General features: G+C 43.6%; 1 protein-coding gene across 1 annotated transcript; it reads left to right on the forward strand.

The window, feature by feature from the left end:
• pou2af1 (POU class 2 homeobox associating factor 1) lies at positions 1 to 12,557 on the forward strand. The gene is given in 8 exon segments (XM_085130928.1): positions 1 to 1,155; positions 2,759 to 2,897; positions 9,033 to 9,058; positions 9,141 to 9,329; positions 9,332 to 9,420; positions 11,026 to 11,334; positions 11,336 to 11,359; positions 11,361 to 12,557. Coding segments are annotated over 8 exon segments (963 nt in total). The 5' UTR covers positions 1 to 1,058; the 3' UTR covers positions 11,451 to 12,557.
• Positions 12,558 to 22,665: the final 10,108 nt, after the last annotated feature.

A 22,665-nucleotide genomic window follows, 5' to 3' on the forward strand; every position in this document is an offset into this window, starting at 1 on the left:
GATTAAGCCCTGTTCTTGGCGTGGAGACAAATTCCACATAGCACAATCTGTTGACCTTTGTCAATAAAGTTAATAAATAATTTGGAAATTCCACATAGCACAGCTTTCTCAGCTTTCTTAACTGGATAATCACAAATGATAAGGCTTGATACAGCCTTACTAATTTGGGGGATTTCTGCTAATCTGCAGAATTTCATAACTGAAACCAACTAATTCCAACTAAATCCATTTCTGAATGATGTCCATGCACCACAACGGGCTCAGCGTGCTGACGTCCGAGGACAGGGAGGCAGTTTATGTTCAGCTTTTCTCGTAGCGCCTGAGCTACGAGCTGCTTGGTAAAGTGAACTTTTAGTCACTTAGTTGTGAAACCCGGCTAAGTAAACGGACGCACCGTGTTTGCAGTGTAACAGAGGATATGCAGGCATAACAGAAACATCCAGCTGGGTCCGGTTCATCTTCTGCCACAGTATTAGGGTGGGGAAGGGGATGATAAGACTCAACATGTTATAACGAGAAACCTGCACACACGGGAACGTGAAGCTCGGTATGGCACAATGTCTTGGCGCAGCATCAACATCAGTCTGTGGGAATGAGCCTTTTCGTTTGAACTGACTAAGCTGTGCACCAGTCCACTGAGACACCGTCTGCAGCGTGAGACTGTTTCATTAGGAAAGAATTGATGGACTCTCCCCAGGAGATTGCAAATTTCCTGTTTGTAACCCCAGCGATCATATCAACACATTTTAATTAAACTTCGTATTTCTTTTATGAAAAATTTTTCAAGAATCTAAGAGCGACGGTAAACGTGTAGGTCAGCAGCGTCAAAGACGTTTTCCTGGCAGCTGCTGACACATCTGTGCAACAACAGTGCTCAAATAGGACCAAACATGGAGGCATTGTTAACTAACTCAGACGTGTGTTTGTTAAAACCACGTGTGAATGTCACAACTGTTGTTATAGATCATGTCCAATCAATTTATTTATTATTTCTGTATTTATGAGGAAGTTCTATTAAAATAATAAAAACGTGCCTTTAACACTGCAAGTCATCAGAAATGACCACAGGACCAGGACGCATCAGGTGGACATCACATGGACTGTTGTGCTTACCTGTGGCATCTGAAGAGGCTAAAGTTCACAGTAAAGATCTTAGTAAGTGCTCTATGCAGCGCATGCTAGCAGCCTTTGTATTTGGAATAAGGGTTTTAAATCTGCCCAGTAACAACTCTCTCTTTGCTCAGCACTGTTAGTTTGTTGCTCTTTATTCTGGTTTTAAATGTGTGCATGTCCTCCTGTTAGCCTAGCATCATGATGAGTGTAGCTACTTTACAGTGTGCTACGATGGTGTCAGTGTTTTTATGGTCACGCTTACCTTTGGAGCACATCTCTGTAGCTCGGGGCGGTAATGACTGATGCCATTGTCTGCACTTGTGCTGATTAGAGTTTATACGAATGCGACTTTGCTGTTAGGCTGGATTTTTTCCTCATGCTTATACTTGCAAGAAGCTGCCAGTTCCATACACTGAATGTTCCCAGAAAGCATTTACTCTGTCACTGTCAGTGTGACCTGAGGGTGAACCTTCAGGCTTATCAGTGACGTACTCAGCCAAGAAATGTTAATGAAATAATTTGAGCTACATGTGAAACCCGAGTAATGATTTAAGACTAGTCAGAGTTATTTTTGTGTTGTCAAATTAATTATGAGAAGGTGATGTAGATGTTTTACTCATATATGATGAAATGCCCATTTTTGTTTTTTTCACACAGGTTTTATTGTATTGTTACAAAGTTACTGTAAGCTGCACATTGATGGTTATCATAGCATATAACCATGTAATAAAGCTTTGACTGCTCCCCTACAGACAGGGGCTCAGCATAGCTCCACATGTTTTATTTGGTTTTATTTCTTGATGCAACAATGTGATTCATATCAGGAACAAACCCAGCTTAACCTTGATCCACTGGTCTGCTGGGATATCGTCAGTTTCCATCCAAGGAGCTGACGTGTGCGTTATTATTTTAGTTTGTTAAACTGGGCTTGATCCAGGTGACAGCGAGCCAGCGCGATGCTACCTGTGTGCGTCCAGCAGCCTGTAGGCAGTTAAATATGACATGGATCAGTTTGTAAAGGCCGAGAGAGGCGGACAGAGAGGGAGAGAGCAGGAGAGGAAGAGGTGAGAGGGGACGTGTGGTCACAGGGTGAAGCTGGAAAAACAAAAGTTCTTCTTCACAAAGTGTCATTCACGATACTTAGCCTGCTTTCCAGCAGCACACTTTCAGCCGACCGACCCAAAGGGGAAGCATCATTGCATTAGTCTGTTTGACACGAGGAAGCCCTGCACTGCAAACAGATCACGTCATAACAGACCTGTTGATTTCTTCCAAACCAAAAGCACGAGTCTAACAACCTTAGTAAAAAACATTTGAGCTATTATTTTACTGGACAGCTCAACATCAGGTCAAACTGAAGTGCGTGCAGCCGTGACCTTAGACACTCGTGAACATTCACTGAGAATATTGGTTGTAAAGGCTCATATCAGCTGATGCTGACACTCAAGAGGCTAAAGAGAATACAGACACGTTCACTTTCCGTGTGTCTTTAGTGTGTCAGTGTCAGCTTACAGTCACCTGAGCGCGTCTGCTTCCTCCGTTCTGTGTGAACCCATCGTGTGCATCATGTGTGCTGATTAAAGCAACTTGAAAAGGAAATGAGGTTGTGTGTATCTGCTCATTGCTGTGTGTCTGACCTCCTCAGCACAGCCATCAGCCGTGGGCAGGTCCAGGCCATACCAGGGTGTGCGAGTCAGGGATCCTGTCAAAGAGCTGCTGAGGAGGAAGAGGAGCCTGGAGCTTCACAGCACCAAGACACTGCCTCCTACTGGGGTGAGGACGCCATGACAGATAAGCAGAGAACACTCAGCTAAAGATGTTTGAAGCACAAGCTGCCACATTTATAACGAGCAGGGTTCAAAAACAGCAGACTTCAAGTAAAATCTGAATGAAAATGTCTGTGTGCATTTACCCTGCAGGTCATTTCCTGTAAATCAATGTGTGGTTTAAAAAAGCAAAACCAACAAAAACCTGCAGGATTGTTCCTTAAAGCTGTGCTTTGACTGTGTGTTTTCAGGGTAGGTTACTTCGCTAAACAGTGTTTCCCTCATGGCATCGTCACTAAACAAACACACAGGAGACTCACAGTGAGGAGCAGCGACTGCTCTGCATCATGTGCTGACACTTTGAAACTCTGTGAGACGTTTGGGAGAGACCGAGCTAAAAATGTGTAAGAAAATAAATAAAAGTAAAGTAGAGCGGTGCTCTGTTTTGGTTTCATGTTGAAGAACATTTTGTAAGGTTTCAACAACAGTTTCCACGAAACCCCCCCCCCAAAAAATCCCCCCCCCCTCTTTGACGTAGAGCTGCCCTCTAATCCCATGACCCGATTGCCTCCTGACGATTTATCACTTTCAGTCTTTAGGCTCGTGCTCTTTCCTCGTGAATCATTGATCTCTCTGCAGGGATCATAACCTCACAGAGCAGCAACATGCAGACACTGATTGATTGGCTGTGTCTGCACATGACATCTGCAGGAATCGAAAGCAAAATGTCCTGTGAGGATGTGTTCGGTCGGGATACGGGCTCAGAAAGCAGCGGGGGGATTTTATCCTTATATAATCCAGGTGTTTTCCATGGCGGTTACAGCAGAGCTGCAGGGCTGGGCACACAGCCCTATGCAAAGTAACGTGCAGCCTTGCCAAAGAGACCTCCCACTTTCTATTTATTATCCCTGTAAGAAGAGAAGAGGCCAGAAGCAGCAGGGTGCACAAACATACACATGTACGGACACTCCCCGTGACTAGCATGTGGTATTCCAACATCTTTTATTGGCACGGCACTACAGTTGATTATTTTAAATGATATTAGTCAGTGCTGCTAGCAGCAAGGATAAAGTTCTGTCCACTATTTGCCTGCCTGGCAGGACCACGCGGGTGTTTCCAGGATTCTGGTTCAAAGGGACGACAGTTGTGTTTGTGCGAATCTCAAACCAAACCAGATTAAAAAATCATCAAGTTGATTTGTGTGTGACCGACCGACTGAGTCCATAAACTATCACACGGAGATGTTTCTCCCTTTGGAAAGTTCCTGCAGCTAACGTGAAATACATTCAGACACTCAAAGATTGAACGAAGTTGGAGGTGGTGGGTGGTGCCGCCACACTTTGTGTAAGAGGGTAACGATATGTATGAGAACATTATGGCTGCTCCTTAAAGCGCATTCATGGTGACGTGGAACAGTCGGCATGTCCATGGATGCTGTTATAGCCGACTCATTCCTCAGCCTCAGTCAAACCCAGTGTAGGTGATCAGCTCCTTTCCTTTGTGAACACAAAGCGTCCTCAGAAAGTGACCACAGGGGGGTTTAATTGTGTGATTGTTGTAGCTCCTCCTGTCAGAGCTGTCGAACCATCAGCACCTCCCTGCTGCCTTGAACACGCCCCGCCCGCTGACTGCAGGCAGCAGGATGCAGGACAAACACCGACACATGCTGTCAGTGCTGTTGCCTCCCATTCAGTCTTTTGTGTTTGCGAATCGCAGCGTCTCTTCTTGCTACAGGCACATACACAGCCCGATCGGTCGATACTCAATCTGTGAGACGGACATTTGGGTTTGCACAAACACAGAGACGAGGCAGAGCGTGGACAGTGTGGCAAAATCCACTTTGTGTGAAGTCTGTAATCTTTCCTCAAAGAAAAACGGACAAAATATCCACAAAAAGAGAAAAGACCAATGTGCATGTATCGTTTAGTTAACTTGGCTGACACGGTCATACACTGGAATTCAGTTATTGGCTTTTATGTATTTGCTCATCGTTGGTTTCCCAGGTTGCGCAGCTGTGATTTATCAGGTTGATTGAACAAACTGGGACTCCAGTCCAGAGATGATGCCACAGCTTTCACAACACGCTTCTTAGCTCCAAATTTAACACGTTCGGAGGATTTTTACTTGGAAAGCTGCAGTGACAACATCTGAAAGCAGACTCAGTGAATGTGGAATAACTGCCACCTCATGTTAAATTACTCATGCAGTTTATACTGTGCAGAAATCCCGAGCCACCCTTTCTGCTCATTTGGACATTGGTTTCTTTTTCATTCGCTGTCAGTCCAGCTGTGAATCGTTCGAGCATTAAAAAGGAGGCTAGCTGAAGGGATGCAAAAACACACCCTTTGTTATCATTTCTTAGGCAAAAGTACCAACGATGACACACTCTGACAGAGGTCAAATAAAACAAAAGTGACTCCAAAAGAGCCCGACTGTGAAATACTGAATCCTCAAAAAACTGAAGTCTGGGGAAGACGAGGAGTGGCACTCCTAAAACAGCAAATGATCAGTACAAGAAACAGGAACACATCAAACAACGAGCTGACACTGGACCTGAGGAGTGTAACTGGCCCTCCAGCTGATCCAGCTCCTGAAGCCTGATCAGAAATGGTGTCAGTGGAAGGGTGGCTGTCAAGAAGCCATCCCTAAGAAACGGAAACACGGAGAAAGAGCTGAAATTACAAATTACACAAGAACTGAACTGAAAGTCAGTGGTAGCAGTGATAAATCCAAACGTAATGTTTTGGTTTGAATTATTTTCAGTGTGTACGGAGGAGGTCAGGAAAGGGTCTACAGCTGTGAAGCACGGTGGAGGCTCTGTCGTGGTTTGGGGCTGCGCTGCTGGTGACCTTTCAAAATCCACCACGAAACACCGTTTGGAGTCTGATTGGCCACAGCTTCATTTATCAGCATAGCAATGATCCTAAACGCATGATGTCAGTGCATTAAAGCACACAATGGAAACCCTCCAATGTGTGTGTGTTTGTGGTATTATGGAAAATACAATGACAGAGCAATGAATAGCACAGGTTCAGAATGGGTTCAGTGGTTTCTTCAGCGATCCACTTTCTTTTATTTGATATCTTTAATTCAATTCAATTCAACATAACATAATTTAATAACAGATATGATTCAACACAGAGAGGTCTGTTAATACATAGTGAGTGAGAAAGGTGACTGGAAAGGAAAAACTCAATGCATCATGGGAATCCCCCGGCAGCCTACATCTATTGCAGCATAACTAAGGGAGGATTCAGGGTCACCTGGTCCAGCCCTAACTATATGCTTTAGCAAAAAGGAAAGTTTGAAGCCTAATCTTAAAAGTAGAGATAGTGTCTGTCTCCCGAATCCAAACTGGAAGCTGGTTCCACAGAAGAGGGGCCTGAAAACTGAAGGCTCTCCCTCCCATTCTACTTTTAAATACTCTAGGAACAACAAGTAGGCCTGCAGAGCGAGAGCGAAGTGCTCTAATAGGGTGATATGGTACTACAAGGTCATTAAGATAAGATGGGGCCTGATTATTTAAGACCTTGTATGTGAGGAGCAGGATTTTGAATTCAATTCTGGATTAACAGGAAGCCAATGAAGGGAAGCCAAAACAGGAGAAATATGCTCTCTCTTTCTAGTCCCTGTCAGTACTCTTGCTGCAGCATTTTGGATTAGCTGAAGGCTTTTCAGTGAGTTTTTTGGACATCCTGATAATAATGAATTGCAGTAGTCCAGCCTGGAAGTAATAAATGCATGAACTAGTTTTTCAGCGTCACTCTGAGACAGGATATTTCTAATTTTAGAGATGTTGCGCAAATGGAAGAAAGCAGTCTTACAGCAGTCTTGTTTAATATGTGCGTTGAAGGACATATCCTGGTCAAAAATGACTCCAAGGTTCCTCACAGTGTTACTGGAGGCCAAGGTAATGCCATCCAGAGTAAGAATCTGGTTAGATACCATATTTCTAAGCTTTTCAGCGCCGAGTACAATGACCTCAGTTTTATCTGAGTTAAGAAGCAGAAAGTTAGTGGCCATCCAAGTCTTTATGTCTTTAAGACATTCCTGCAGTTTAACTAATTGGTGTGTGTTATCTGGTTTCATGGACAGATAGAGCTGGGTGTCATCTGCATAGCAGTGAAAATGTATGCTATGTCTTCTAATGATGCTGCCTAGGGGAAGCATGTATAATGTAAACAGAATTGGTCCTAGCACTGAACCCTGTGGAACTCCATAATTAACCTCAGTGTGTGAAGAGGACTCTCCATTTACATGCACAAATTGGAGTCTATTAGATAGATATGATACAAACCACTGCAGTGCAGTACCTGTAATACCTACAGCATGTTCTAATCGCTCTAACAGGATATTGTGGTCAACAGTATCGAATGCTGCACTAAGGTCAAGAAGGACAAGCACAGAGATGAGTCCACTGTCAGAGGCCATAAGAAGATCATTTGTAACCTTCACTAAAGCTGTTTCTGTGCTGTGATGAACTCTGAAACCTGACTGAAACTCTTCAAATAAACCATTCCTCTGCAGATGATCTGTTAGCTGTTTGACAACTACTCTTTCAAGGATTTTTGATATGAAAGGAAGGTTGGAGATTGGCCTATAATTAGCTAAGACTGCTGGGTCTAGAGATGGCTTTTTGAGTAAAGGTTTAACTGCAGCCACCTTGAAGGCCTGTGGTACATAGCCGATTATTAGAGATAGGTTGATCATATATAAGATCGAAGAATTAATCAATGGCAGGACTTCTTTGAGCAGTTTTGTAGGAATGGGGTCTAAAAGACACGTTGATGGTTTGGAGGAAGTAATTATTGAAGTTAACTCAGAAAGATCGATTGGAAAAAAAGAGTCTAACTTAACATCAATGGAACTAAGAGTAGCTGTAGATAATATTACATCTGTGGGATGATTATTGGTAATTTTTTCTCTAATGATAAAAATTTTATTTGTGAGAAGTTCATGAAGTCATCACTAGTTAACGTTAAAGGGATGGTTGGCTCAAAAGAGCTCTGACTTTTTGTCAGCCTGGCTACAGTGCTGAAGAGAAACCTGGGGTTGTTCTTATTTTCTTCAATCAGTGATGAGTAGTAAGCTGTTCTGGCTTTGCGGAGGGCTTTCTTATAAAGCAACAAACTATTTCTCCAGGCTAAATGATGATCCTCTAAATTTGTGACACGCCATTTCCTCTCCAGATTACGAGTCATCTGCTTTAGGCTACGTGTTTGAGAATTATACCACGGGTATCTTTACAGCTCACTTCAGGCCAGGACCTGCCTGAACATAGATCCTAGATCTGCTCCCACACAGAGACCTAAATGTCATTTACAGCAGAAGCAGCTGTTGGCAGAACAAACTGGAATTTGCTCAGTTAACATGAAAAACATGTCATACATGTCGGCTTTGTGGTCGTCCAGTAAGGGTTTTATTTGTTTGCCACTTTAATAAATAAGGTTAGTAATGAACTCACATTCAACCCCCAGATGATACAAGACTGGAAAAACCTCACATGATAAGTTATTTATTGAGGAGAAATATCCAGTATGATATATCCAGGATGTCAGCGTTGGTAAACGGAGACCCTGATGACTGTCCCACCTCAGCTTTGTTAAAAGAAAAGAAACTGTACCGTGAATGGAAGAACATTTCCCAGTCAGACCAGTCAAGATGTGTCACTGCACAATAACAAATGCAGCGTGCTCTGTGTTTTTCACAGACCCATCAACAGCATTTATAGAGCCTGGCTGGTTTAGATGAACAGTGTGTTTTAATACTATCATGGAGGTTTCTTTCTGTTAAAAGGGAGTTTTTCCTTCCCGCTGTCACCAAGTGCGTGCTCCAGGGGGTCGTCTGATCACTGGGATATTCTCTGTATTACTGTAGTCGAGGCATGTGGCACTATATAAATAAAGCTGAACTGGACTGCACTTCTATGCCCAGTAGTATCAAATTCACAGCTTTAGCTTTAGTGAACGGATCCAGAAAAACAAGTTAAACACTTTTCAAGAGTGAATTCTCAGATAGCTGCTCACACCTGAGAGTCACAGGTGTGACTGCTGCATGTTTTACACATCAACATCGCCGTGTTGATGCGATGCAGTTATTGACATGTTAACCTCATTGATGATATCTGTGTTTTTTCAGGACGTGGCCTCACACACACAACCAGCCGTCATTTACACAAGGTAGAAGCCTCACCGGTGAACTACATGTCCCACGTGAAACTGTTCCACGTGTCTAATGCCCAAACTGCTTCTTGTTCTCCAGGTATCTTTGGCTGTGATGTTGCCAGCGGATCCCCGGCCGAGGCGCCGACCGCAGCTGCTGATGGAGGGCTGCAGTGTGCGGGGTGGAAAGCGACGCCTTCTGTCACCAGTCCTGGGCTGCAGGCCGCCGCCATGTCCTGGTCGACGCCTGACTACAACCAGCAGGACCCCTCAGCTCAGACTCTGACCTACCGGCCACTCCGACTCTTACTATGCAAACTCTGTGTCCCAGCTACACCATGCTGACCTACACACACACACCACTGCTGACAAACTTTGGGGTGAGTGAAAAAGGAAATGCAAATGTGTTCTGCAGACTGCACGGGGGAAGAAAACGATCACGAATCAGCACAAGAGGATAAAAACTATCAGTTCTCGCTCTATCAGTCAAATGGGATTTAACAGCCATGGATTCAGGCTATTATTTCACTTTAAAGTAAGGTTGTGTATAAGTATGTGCAAGTATAAATATGTATATGTACCAAATCTGAAACTCGAGGCATTAAGGGGCTGCTTCACCTTTGAGACCCGATGGTGCTGTATCCCACAGAGTCACGGCACGGACGGGAACGATCTAAAGATTTCTTTAAAACTCATTTATGTCAGAATAATGCAACATGTTTAACAGTGCCACAGGATCCTGTTATCGTATGTTTTTTCTTTAGTGAATCTTATTGTGCTGCTAGTGCTCAGCGTCTATAATCAAAGGTAGCTCGTACAGGGCTCATCTTTCTCTACAGGTGCAGACAAGTGTTTATGATGCATTTCCACCATAAAAGCCTGTTATCACTGCATGCATGCTCTCTGTGTTAACTGCCAACAGCTGCTGTGCTTGTCTTTAAATTCTTACATTTCAAACCTGCTGCAAGTGGGTAATAAATACAGAGATAAGACTGGGGTGGGGGTATTAACTGGAACACCACGGGATTAACGTGGGATTTCGATTTCTGCCTGTTCAGCATGAAGGATTTCTCCTTTATATTTGTGGCTCTTTTTCACTGCAGTTTTTGAATTTATCCAGAGAATAAGTGTCACTGACTCAGTATAGGGATTTAATTCAATTCAATTTTATTTATATAGCGCCAAATCACAACAAAAGTCGCCTCAAGGCGCTTCATAGATACAGAGAAAAACCCAACAATCATATGACCCCCTATGAGCAGCACTTTGGCGACAGTGGGAAGGAAAAACTCCCTTTTAACAGGAAGAAACCTCAGCAGAACCAGGCTCAGGGAGGGGCGGGGCCATCTGCTGCGACCGGTTGGGTGAGAGAAGGAAGACAGGATAAAGACATGCTGTGGAAGAGAGACAGAGGTTAATAACAGATATGATTCAATGCAGAGAGGTCTGTTAATACATAGTGAGTGAGAAAAGGTGACTGGAAAGGAAAAACTCATACATGTCATTCGTCATGACGATGAGTTAATGTGCAAAGTGGAAAAAATATGTTTGTCTCTGAAAAAATAAATAAATGGAAACACATCACAACACAGAGCGAGAGTCCAGGAAGGAAGAACGTTACAGGATTTTTTCCGGTGGCTGACATCAAAACACTGGGACATGACCATGAGGCTAATTAACACCAAACATGTAGAATGATTCAGTCTCAATCAGCACAAGCTGTTCCCTGTGTCAGGGTTCCCTCTTTTCTTGTGTACCTAATTATATCTGATTACAATATTCCTGTGACCTGAGCAATAAATGCTGCGTCTACCTTCCAAACCCTCCACAAAATCTTGAGTAAAACATAAAAAATAAACGATTGAGCGCCTAAAGTGAGGCTCGTGGCATCAGCACATGTCCGTTTCATGCCATGCGTTTGTCTTTTTGCAAGGTTAAATGTCTTTGCCCATCATGAATATTTTAAGTCATTGCTGTTGTTTCAGACCATACCAGTGGCACCAGCTCCAGCCTCCCTGCCTCAAGTGGAGCTCCAAGACTCGGGGTTGGCCTATCTTCCTTGGGCCCAGCCGCTCACCGCTATATCGACCATGCCTAATCACGGGGTGCAGTTTGCCCCGGGTTCTGCAGCGCTGCCCGGGTCGCCTCTGGTACACATGCCGCTGTCCATGTCGTTGACCACCATGATCCCCCAGCTGGAGCCCCAGTGTATGGACCCTCAGCCCGAGATCCTGGAGATCCCCGAGCATTCAGAGCAGCAAGCTCAAGGTCAGTCTCTGAACGAAGACCCGGAAGGTTGAGGCGGAATCGCCAAACCTACCTGGACAAACTTCTCGAGGATCACAAAGAACGTGGTGAGGAGGAGGACAAGGACTCGTACAGAAGCTCCCTCTTCATACCCAATGTCTGAAGAGCATTTTTTAAAATATGAAATGAGTATTTTTACCTTTACATTTAATTTTTTCCCCCTCAGGGGCAAGTGCCTATTGGCCTCTTTGTGTAACTTGATTACACAGATTCTTGTCTATTATGAAGCCTTTGAGGTCTAAACCTATCCAACTTACCCAAACCAAGTGTTTTTAAAAGCAAATATAAAAACTGAGCAAGTTAAGACTCTTCTGGATTATTATGACCTGAGTTTTATTTTTGTAACTGCTCCTGACTTCCTGTTATTTTCATTATGTTCATTTGATTTATTAGAAATTAGTTTAGTGTGCAGCAATAAACAGAACTCAAAGACAAATCATTTCTTGCATAGAGACTAGCCTAATTCTAGTAGTCTGTTGCCTACAGTAAAGTGCAAAGGTCTTAGGCAAATGCTTCATATCTTTATATCGTCAATGGGAAATGGGCACGGCGCGTTACATACATGTAAACACAGAATATTTGTACAACTCTATTGAGCTTAGAAGTCCACGTTTGGTAATCACAGGCAAGTTTCATGTGGCTTTTAAAAGCCTCCTTCAAGTTTTCTTTGGATGTTGGCTGCAATGTTTTTGCAGCTTCTGGTGAAAACATTGCAACATTGTTCAAGATGAATTTAAAAAGTTACAATTCTGTCTCCTTAGATGCAAAATCTAAATAACGAAGGAGTAGCTGAAGACGTTTGCACAGGAATGCTATAAAATCCATGTTTGTCTGTGTTTGAGAAACAGCCAAAGCACACTGATTCAATTTCATATGTATAGAAGTCAGTCTTAAACAGACGCCATCTAGTGTTGTGTTGCAGAATGCAGCATTATGTCACAGCTGAACAACCTTCTGGTTTTATATAAAGGGACCCTGTTGTTCTCATATCCAGCTCATTTCCAATTTGTGGACCTTTGCTAGATTTGCTTTGCATGAACAATTTGGATTTTTGGACACATGTCTGAAATGTGACAGCACAGTGGTGTTTGTAAGAAGTTCAAGGCACTGATCGAGGTTCTGGTGTGCTTTTGTCTTAGCCTGTGTAAATTCTTCTGCTTGTAGGTAAACAATGAGCAAAGGTTTCAAATAAACGGAAGGCAACAGAAAAGATTTCTCTCTGAAATGCTGGCAAATGTGGTGATGGTAGAAAAATGAAACCATTGAAGTGTCAGAAGCTGCAGTTCAGCCTCCTGAAGCTGGAGCCAGCTTCAGGAGGCTACAGTGTCCACCTAAACAAGATCAATGATTACCCCTCTCTGATTTTTCACATCATATCCACTTCACAATAAACCTACTTGTCTGGACTCTGTTAAGTCTTAAAGTTGATGCTGCTGCTGATTTGAGTTACAGGTGGACTGTGTTTGTGCTCCTGGAACAGCATCAGACAAACAATAGGTCTTGCTGTGGGGTACACACCTTCCAGTACTCAATTCTGTTTTATTTCCATGTAACTTTGAATTTTTATTAGTAAAAAAAGCTTAAAAACAATCAAAAAGTCAAAGTACTTTGATGTTCAGTACCTCAGCATTTTAATGCAAGCACCTATTTGATGTCCAGTAGAAATTGTAATAGTGTAATAGTCTTTGACTTTGCTAGTCTCTCCTAGAGTTACTCCAAACTAGACTCTAAATTACTAAGTTACATTTTATTAATCGAAACAATCAGATTTCTTCCCCTGTTGGCCAACATGCAGGATTAAGCCACGTGCACCTTGACAAATGATAGTTTGAAAATCAATGACCAGTAGTATTATTAACAGCAGTGTTATTGTTTTTATTTATATAGCACATTTAATTAGATGAGGTAGATCTGAGAGTCATCGACATATGAATGGAAACAAGTGTTATATTTACTGAAAATTAGACCTAGAAGCAGCAGACAGAGAATAAAATTGGCCCCAGTAAAGATCCCTGAGGAACGCCACAAGTAAGAGGAGCTGAGGAAGCGGATCTCCAAAGCTCACGGAAAAGGTCCTGTCAGAGAGCTATTAACCTGTGTTGATATTAAATTAAATTAGTGGTTAATTAACTATTAACCACTCGAATGATAAACCCTTGATCCCGTAATGCTCCAGTCATGAGATCCAGATGCTGTGGTCAGTGAGTCAGTGGCTCAACTTTGAAAAGTTTTGGTGCAGAGCTTTAAAACCAGACTGAAACCTCTGAAGAACATCCAGCCCATTTACAAAAGATGAACAAATACAATCTTTTCCAACATTTTTGATTGGAGCTTTGAAATAGGCCTGAAATTTGAGAGGACAGAGGAATTGAGACGAGTTTTTCAAGTACAGGCTGGCACAACACCTGAACTAAGGCTGCTGTTAAGAGCCTTAAGATGTTGGAACCTTAAAGATCAAGCATTGGAACAAACACAAGATATGCAACTTTTTCTGCTTTTACAATGTCCTGATACCTGCTCAGACTGTCTCTCAGGATGAGGAAAAGACGTCTTCTTTCCGCTTACGTTTGGCCTTCCTGCACTCGTCTGGCTGAGGGAGGGGTCTCGTTTATCCATGGGGTCAGATTGTGGTTTCAAGCTCGTAGTTTTAAAAGTAGGAACAGTTTTGTATTTGTGATAAAAATGAGTCGTCATCTCCTCGGTACCAAGGCTGAGGGGAGAGCTTAGGCCCTTTTTTATAAAAGCAATAGAAAATGTTTCAGTGCAGAGGGTTTTAAACACAGGACGAACGACAATGTGAAGATGAAACAATACCAAACACACCAGGACAGCGATCAGAGAAAACAGCAACACACGGTCCAGCGTACGATCCTGTTTCTGGGTTGGCCCCGACACAAAGCGAGCGAGACTGAAGGAGTCTATCAAACTTAACAAGTCTCTGGTTAGTGGATCGGAGGGCCAACACACATATTAAAATCTCCAACAATGAATATGTGATTGTAGCTTGGCACAGTATCAGCTGAAAGGTTTGAGAAGTCCTGATTAAAATCTTTCAAATTCAAATTCAAATTTTATTTGTCACACACACACAACCATACACAGTATGACATGGGGGTGAAATGCATGTAGCTGTGCAATGCCCGACCATTAAATGACAGAAAAAAGATTTACAGTATTTACAATTTACTACAAAATTTACAAATTAACTTAGGAATTTACAGTAAAAATAAAAATAAAAATAAATAAAAATGTGCAAACAGCAGAGAGAGATTATAAAGATTATAAATTAAGGAAATTATAGGAAATGTGTGGTGGTGCGTGTGGTGATGTGATGTGTGTGAGAGTCCAGTCTTATAGTGATGTGTGTGGGAGAGTACAGTCCCTACACCTGGTTCAGGGCCCGAATAGCCTGGGGGAAGAAGCTCCTCCTCATTCTCTCTGTTTTGGCCTTAAGGGAGCGGAAGCGCTTCCCAGACCTCAACAGTGAGAAGAGTCCATTGTTGGGATGGGAGAGGTCCATCATAATCTTCCTAGCTTTGGACTTGCACCGCTTGGTGTAGATGGACAGCAGGTCAGGGAGCTCTGATTGAATGATGCGTTCGGCCGAGCGCGCACCACTCTTTGCAGATCTCGTCTGTCCTGCTTGGTGCTGTTCCCAAACCAGGTGCAGATGTTTGCCGTCAGGACGCTCTCGATGGTGCAGCAGTAGAAGTTCTTGAGCACCTTCAGTGGCAGATGGAAGTCTCTAAGTCTTCTGAGGAAGAAGAGACGCTGACGGGCTTTCTTAACCTGGGTGTTGATGTGGCAGGACCATGACAGGTCCTGAGTGATGTGGACACCCAGGTTATCGGAAACTGTCCACTCTCTCCACTGGCGTGCCACTGATGATGAGGGGTTTGTAATTCCTCGCCTGCTTTTGTGGTGAAGTCCACGATCAGCTCCTTAGTCTTGCTGATGTTTAGGAGGAGGTTATTCTCCTGGCACCAGGTCTCCAGGTTCCTAATCTCCTCCAGGTAGGCCGTCTCGATGTTGTCGGAGATCAGGCCTACAACAACAGTGTCATCAGCAAACTTGACAATGGAGGTGGTGTCTGATGTGGCTACACAGTCATGAGTGTACAGTGAGTACAGCAGGGGGCTTAAAACGCAGCCCTGAGGCACTCCAGTGCTGAGAGAGATGGAGGGGGAGACTTGTTTTCCCACCCTCACTGATTGGGGTCTGTCTGTGAGGAAGTTGAGGATCCACTGACACAGTGATGAGCTGAGTCCTAGATCCGTCAACTTGGTGAAAAGCTTAGAGGGAATTATTGTGTTGAATGCTGAACTGTAGTCCACGAACAGCATCCTAACATAATTCCCTCTGCCAGTGTCCAGGTGACTCAGGGATGTGTGGAGCAGGTGAGATATGGCATCGTCTGTGGAACGATTAGTCCGGTAAGCAAACTGAAGTGAGTCGATGGTGGCAGGAAGTGAAGATATTTTAGATATTTTAGAGGTCTGCATGTAGCAGCGACGAGTGCCGGGCGGGGACACCTCAATCCAAACGTGAGAAGTTCAAACCGCTTTTTCCTAAAAACAGCCGCCACTCCGCCACCACACCCAGTCATCCTCGGCACACACCCTCTGCTATTCCATCAGTTTCACTGTAACATCGATATGTGGCCTTTACGTTGTTTTTAAAGGTCATTTTCAATAAAGCTCGAACAATCCCAGCATGTTTCTGGTCTCAGGCTCTAGTGATGGTTGTGAGACACCTCTGTCATTAAATGAGTCAATGCACAACAAGATTACCACGCATCCTGCACGCCAGCGCTTCTCCTTCCTCAGAGGATGCTAGTTGGATTCAAAGCAGAGAAGAAACTGAACTCATGCTTGTGGAAATAGGATGACCCAGAAACAAAAACGATGTGTATGATATCGGCCAATATAGCAAGCTGTGTTTTTACATGGAAGAAGGAACAGTTGACAGGGTTATCACCCATTATTATTAAGGGAATAATTGCACAAGAGGCTGGATGAATACCACGCATCCTGCACGCCAGCGTTTCTTTTTTTAATTTAACTTGGAAGCTGACAATTCAAACCAGATGAAGCTGGACTTTTATGAAAACGTAGCCCACTAAATAAACACCACAGCTGATTGCATCAGTGAGTTATTCTTACATGGAAGGGAGAGCAACTGAAAAACATACTGTGGAGTTATCATCATCATCATCATCATCATTATCAGCTAAGCCCAACGGTAAATTACAAAGGACCATAAACTGAATGAGGTCAGATCTTCATAAGTAGCGGTTCCTTGGAAGTCTATCCCTACGCCTGATGAACAACATATTTAAAATTAACTCTGCATGAGAATATGAACAGATAAAGCAGTCTCGCTCACTCTTGGCACTGAACACGTTTTTGTCTCAGGGGTTTCCCCACGAGGGAAACTGACACGAGGGGCAGCAACTTATCTGTCAAACCCAACACCTGTATTTAGTCTGAGATCGTATCACAGGGAGGAAACCTGCTTCCTTGTTCTGCTGAAGAGACGCTGGTTTATTGTGAAAAACAGAAATGCTAAAAGTCGAGCTGAGATCTCATTATCACTTTGAACTGTAAGGAAAGCACTCGTTTAGTTTTGTGTATCCACAAACACATGCTGCCTTTACCCCGAGGAGACAGAGAATAAGTTTAAAGAAAAAAGATTTTATTCTTGTTTGTATTTTGTCTTCTTCCCTTTGTTGCCGAGGCTCAGATATATTCAGTCAGCAGAAAGCTTCTGATTGGCCGCTGCTTCGCTCAGCCTGCAAATACTGTAAAACTACCTGGACACAAAATCACAAGCGAACATTTCTCATGGAGTATATCTGGATAAATTTCCCAGTTTTCTTCACTGAAATATAAAGAAATGAGCTGGGAACATTTGTTGGCACACTAGTTTGAAAGGATTTGCATATGAAGGAGTTTAAAACGACTGCATCCTTTTAAAAATATACCCATGTGGGAATACTGCTCACTGATAACGATCCTCGATCAGTCTGGTTTACTTTGTGAGTTTAGCTGCTGAAAGTAAAACAACTGTCATTCAGTGTGATTTTTCCACACTCCACTCCGTGTTCTTGTGAAAACTGTTTAAGAGCTTCTCACGCCATTGCCGTTTAGCCTTTGATTTTAGGCAAATGATTTATCTGGTGACTCATCCTGCTAGCATGTGCTGAGGTGTTAATAGCAGTTCAGTGCAAAACAACTAGCCGAGGATCAAAGGAGGGCGGTTGCTCCTCTGTCGCTGATACGACCTACATCAACGTGTCTTCACAGACCTTCAGCCAGTTTAGGAAACATCGATTTCTTTCAACACCAGTGTTGTAAAACTGCTTTAATGTGAGACACTTCCAGTATATTCTCTCTGCTCTTCTTCCCAGTGTGTGAGCGCACCACTTTATCTCAGGGGAGGAGTCAGGCAGAAGAGAGCATGTATCAAACAGTCCCTTTAAAATTGCTCCACACTCCGAGCTAGACGAACATGCCGGTGCGCGCCTTTGACAGCAGGCAGAGCCGGCACCACGACTCCTGCTCGGGCTGCCACAGAGAACCTGCAGTCTAAGCTTCTACAGATATGGCACCCCATGGAGGCCGAGTGCACTCATTACACATCTTTTCCTATTTAGAGACCTTTTATATATAAAAAACATGTGGCACTACACAACATGACATGTTACACTGTGTGCAGTGGTGGTCCTAGCCTGTTTGGCTCCCTGGGCGAACACCCCCCCCCCTCCCACACACACACACACACACAGACAAAACATATTAAGGATTGTACATTAACTCACACACACTCCTCGTGCCTATGGTACGACAACTTTTCTCCGTGCCCCTGGTACACTGCGCAGAAACACCTTGCCACACACACACGCACGCCCACACTCCTCGTGCCTATGGTACGACAACTTTTCTCCGTGCCCCTGGTACACTGCGCAGAAACACCTTGCCACACACACACACACACATGAAGAGAGAGAGAGTATGCATTGTATGCAAACAGCTACCAAACAGCCATCATAATTTGTCATACAATGAGAACAGGACAAATCAACAATGACTAATTAATATTAAAACCTGTAACATAATGTATTGTTTGGAGTTTAGTCTGTTACTGTTACTATTTTTACCATTTCTTCTTGGAGCAACTGTAACCCACATCATTTCCTTAGGGATTAATAAAGTATTCTGACTCTGATTGGTTCAGGATGACCTGCCATCATCCAATCACACGTCTGCTTACCTGCATCTGATCATTATGAATGAAATGTGCTCTATTTGGAAGCAGCTGGCCCCTCCCCTTTCGAGGGGTTGTGTGTGTGACTTTAAATCATCAAACTGTAAATTTTAAATTGTTATTGATCCCTTTACCCCGAGTCCTAAAGTTATATTTATTTTCTTACTCTTCTTATATTTATTGTTTGTTTACTTGCACTGCTGTAACTGGAGCCTCGTCCTCTCGTCTCTCCATATGCTGGACTGTCTGCAGCAGAGATGACAATAAAGTTTACTTTGACTTTAGCAGCGAGCAGGCGCACCGAGGGCTCTCGCTCACTTTTTTTGAAAAAACATCGGTGCAAATGATAAGTCTGTATCATGATGTCGGGTCAAAGGAGCTTGTAAAGAAAAGCGTCTGGACTTCTTTAAGTTGCTTGAAGACGTTTCACCTTCATCCGAGAAGCTTCTTCAGTTCTAAGGTCAAATGGTGGAGAGTCCCAGATATAAACCTAGTGGGAGTTTCCCCCCACAGAGGGACAAAAGGACCCCCTGATGATCCTCTAATCGCCTGAGCCAAGGTGTGAAACTGGGTGTGGGTCACAATCAGCCAGAGTTTCGGGTGAGCTCTTTGTGAAAGCTGGCCCCACCTTATCATGTGATTTCCTGAGGTCAGATGGCCCAGGGTGTGAGTGGGCGTTAAGGCGTCTGGGGATAATGTCTGGTGTTTTCGTGTTTGTTGGTTTGTTTTTATTTTGTTTTATTTTGTGAGTTGGTTATTAGATGCTGCTCCAGCCGGTCAGAGAATCCCCCGCCGCCCCGCCCTCTCCTCTCTGCGCCGCAAGCAGCAGGCGCACCTCGCAAACGGAGGGCGCCCTTACTCTCAGCAAATGGGTGATAGAAATCTGATCGGTGGCTGTGACATTCACAATATGCACTGGTTGACGTCGGGGCAGCATGAGTACGAGCAATTTTTTTTTTGCCGATGCCCGTGATGCCGCCCCCCACCACGATGCCGCCCCGGGCAACTGCCCGTGTCGCCCGTATCTAAAACCGCTACTGACTCATTTCAGCTGTATTTGAAAAACTAAGTACATCCTTACTGGTAATTAAGAGGGTAAATGGGAGCCAGCCTCTGCTGATCAAGTGTGCTTGATAAATGACTCATTAGTGAGAACACCTCTATAAAATCAGAAGCTTTGGTAGTTTCAGGTGTGTGTTCACGCTGTGCCAGGCAGGAAGGGTTGGCGAGAGAAAGCCTCTTCTCCTAAAAAGAACACAACAAGCATAGTTTTACAAAATTGCATCTGAACAAACCAGTTAGGCGAATGCCAAGCACAACATCTTGGCCCACACACAGCAGCTCATGCCAACATCGAGCACAATAACCAGATGATTACGGTGATTACTTGAGCTTGTTTTGCAGCCACAGGTCTAGCTCAACCATGAACTTCTCTGTATACCAAATTACCGTAGAGTCAATGAACAATGATCCCGAGCACAACAGCAAATCTACAACAGAAGGGCTGAAACACAAAAGAATCAAGGTGTTGCAATGGTCCTGTCAAAATCCAGAACTCAACCAGACTGAAGAACTGTGGCAGGACCTCAAGAGTGCTTTGCATAAACGATTGCCAACAAATCTGAAGTGCAGGAGGAAGAGCAGGTCATCCAGCACTCATCATATCTTTGGGCAAGATACCAACCCTGAGTTGCATCCATGAGAGTAACTTTATTTATGTCGGAGTGGCTGTAGCTCAGGTGGCAGAGCAGATCAGCCACTAACCGGAAGGTCGGTGGTTCAATCCCAGGTTGCTCCAGTCTGCATGCCAAATATCCTTGGGCAAGATACTAACCCCATGTTGCTCTCCGATGCATCCATCGGAGTGTGAATGTGTATGAATGTTAGATACTGCGCACTTAAGCTTAGAAGTGCTTGTGTGAATGGGTGAATGAATTAGCTGTATAAAGTGCTTTGAGTGCTCGGACAGAGTAGAAAAGCGCTATATAAGAACCAGTCCATTTACCATTTATCCCTCGGGTACGTTCCTCCACATTCAGTTTGAATGCTACATAGCACAAGAGTGCTTTTATACTCTTTGCACAGAGTATAAGAAGCATCCATTTACCATTTGGGGGGGTGGCTGTAGCTCAGGAGGTAGAGCAGGTCACCTACTGATCGGAAGGTTGGTGGTTCGATCCCTGGCTCCTCCAGTCTGCATGTCAAGTATCCTTGGGCAAGATACTAACCCCAAGTTGCTCTCCGATGCATCCATCGGAGTATGAATGTGTGTGAATGTAGTTAGATAGCACTAAGTATAGATAAAGTGCTTGTGAGAATGGGTGTGATTGGGTGAATGTGGCGTGTTGTATAGAGCACTTTGAGTACTCCGAGAGAGTAGAAAGGTGCTATATAAGAATCAGTCCATTTACCATTTAAAGAGTACTTTTGTCTTTGCATGACTGTACAGTTGTGTATAATTGTACTCGACACCTTCAGCTGTTACTTGGTTCCTAAAGCTGTATACAGGCACCACACACTCCCTGTTGAATAGGTTAGTTTTCTTAAGTAATTTTTACAGTGTATCAGCCACAAACGTTGTTCATAGATGAAACATTTTATTAAAGAAAAACAATAATTAGTAATTATTAACAGTCACTGATCATAGTCATGACCTGCAGTCCTGTGTTTAAAGGGCACATTATGTTATTTCAAAAGTACATAATTGTGAAGGTCCTGGAATCCATGCAAACTCTGAGTACACGGTGCCAAGCTGTCATAAAGATGAAAGAGATGGCGCTGATTCAAAAGACAAACAGGATTGATTCACTGTGTCAATAATTCCCGACATGAATGGCAGAGTACATGGAAAAAGTGCCTTGTTTACATTTTATCGGCTGTTCTCGATAAAGTGCAGCATTTATGAAGAAGAAGAGAAGATTTTCATTTACATTCACTGGTGATGTACACTGACAAGTCACTGGGAAAAACAGTCTTACTGGGGTTGGTGTTGAAGGACATTTCTCAGGAACATTATATTCTTTTCTGAGCACTTTGCCTTTCAGACCCTGGAGGTGAGCAGATTTGTGGGTCATATAATCTTTTATTTGCATTCTACGCAGCAAATGTCTTTACATTAGATGTAGTCCTGTAACCAAGATCAAGGATGATTCCCTCCACTGTTACCTTGGCCATGCGCCAACACAATAAAACTCACTTTTATTTACACAGCACCAAATCACAACCACAGTCGCCTAAAGGTGCTTTATATTGTAAGGTCGACCCTACAATAATACATTATATAAACACCTCAGCCTACCTGGGTGTTGTTACTGACCATATTCAGGCCTTTATGACCGCAGTGTCTGACTGTTTCCAGCAGACTAATGCTCCAGAGTAAGTCTGGACAATTGTAACAAGCTTGAAAGTCGATACTTAGCATGACTAACTTTATTCTGACACAGCCTGAACTCTCTTGGGCAGGTAGTTGACTTTTCTCAAGTAGTTCAATTCAATTCAATTCAATTTTATTTATATAGCGCCAAATCACAACAAAAGTCGCCTCAAGGCGCTTCATAGATACAGAGAAAAACCCAACAATCATATGACCCCCTATGAGCAGCACTTTGGCGACAGTGGGAAGGAAAAACTCCCTTTTAACAGGAAGAAACCTCCAGCAGAACCAGGCTCAGGGAGGGGCGGGGCCATCTGCTGTGATTGGTTGGGGTGAGAGAAGGAAGACAGGATAAAGACATGCTGTGGAAGAGAGACAGAGATTAATAACAGATACGATTCAATACAGAGAGGTCTGTTAATACATAGTGAGTGAGAAAGGTGACTGGAAAGGAAAAACTCAATGCATCATGGGAATCCCCCGGCAGCCTACATCTATTGCAGCATAACTAAGGGAGGATTCAGGGTCACCTGGTCCAGCCCTAACTATATGCTTTAGCAAAAAGGAAAGTTTGAAGCCTAATCTTGAAAGTAGAGATAGTGTCTGTCTCCTGAATCCAAACTGGAAGCTGGTTCCACAGAAGAGGGGCCTGAAAACTGAAGGCTCTCCCTCCCATTCT

Source organism: Neolamprologus multifasciatus, chromosome 14 (assembly GCF_963576455.1).
Source record: "Neolamprologus multifasciatus chromosome 14, fNeoMul1.2, whole genome shotgun sequence".
Taxonomy (NCBI): domain Eukaryota; kingdom Metazoa; phylum Chordata; class Actinopteri; order Cichliformes; family Cichlidae; genus Neolamprologus; species Neolamprologus multifasciatus.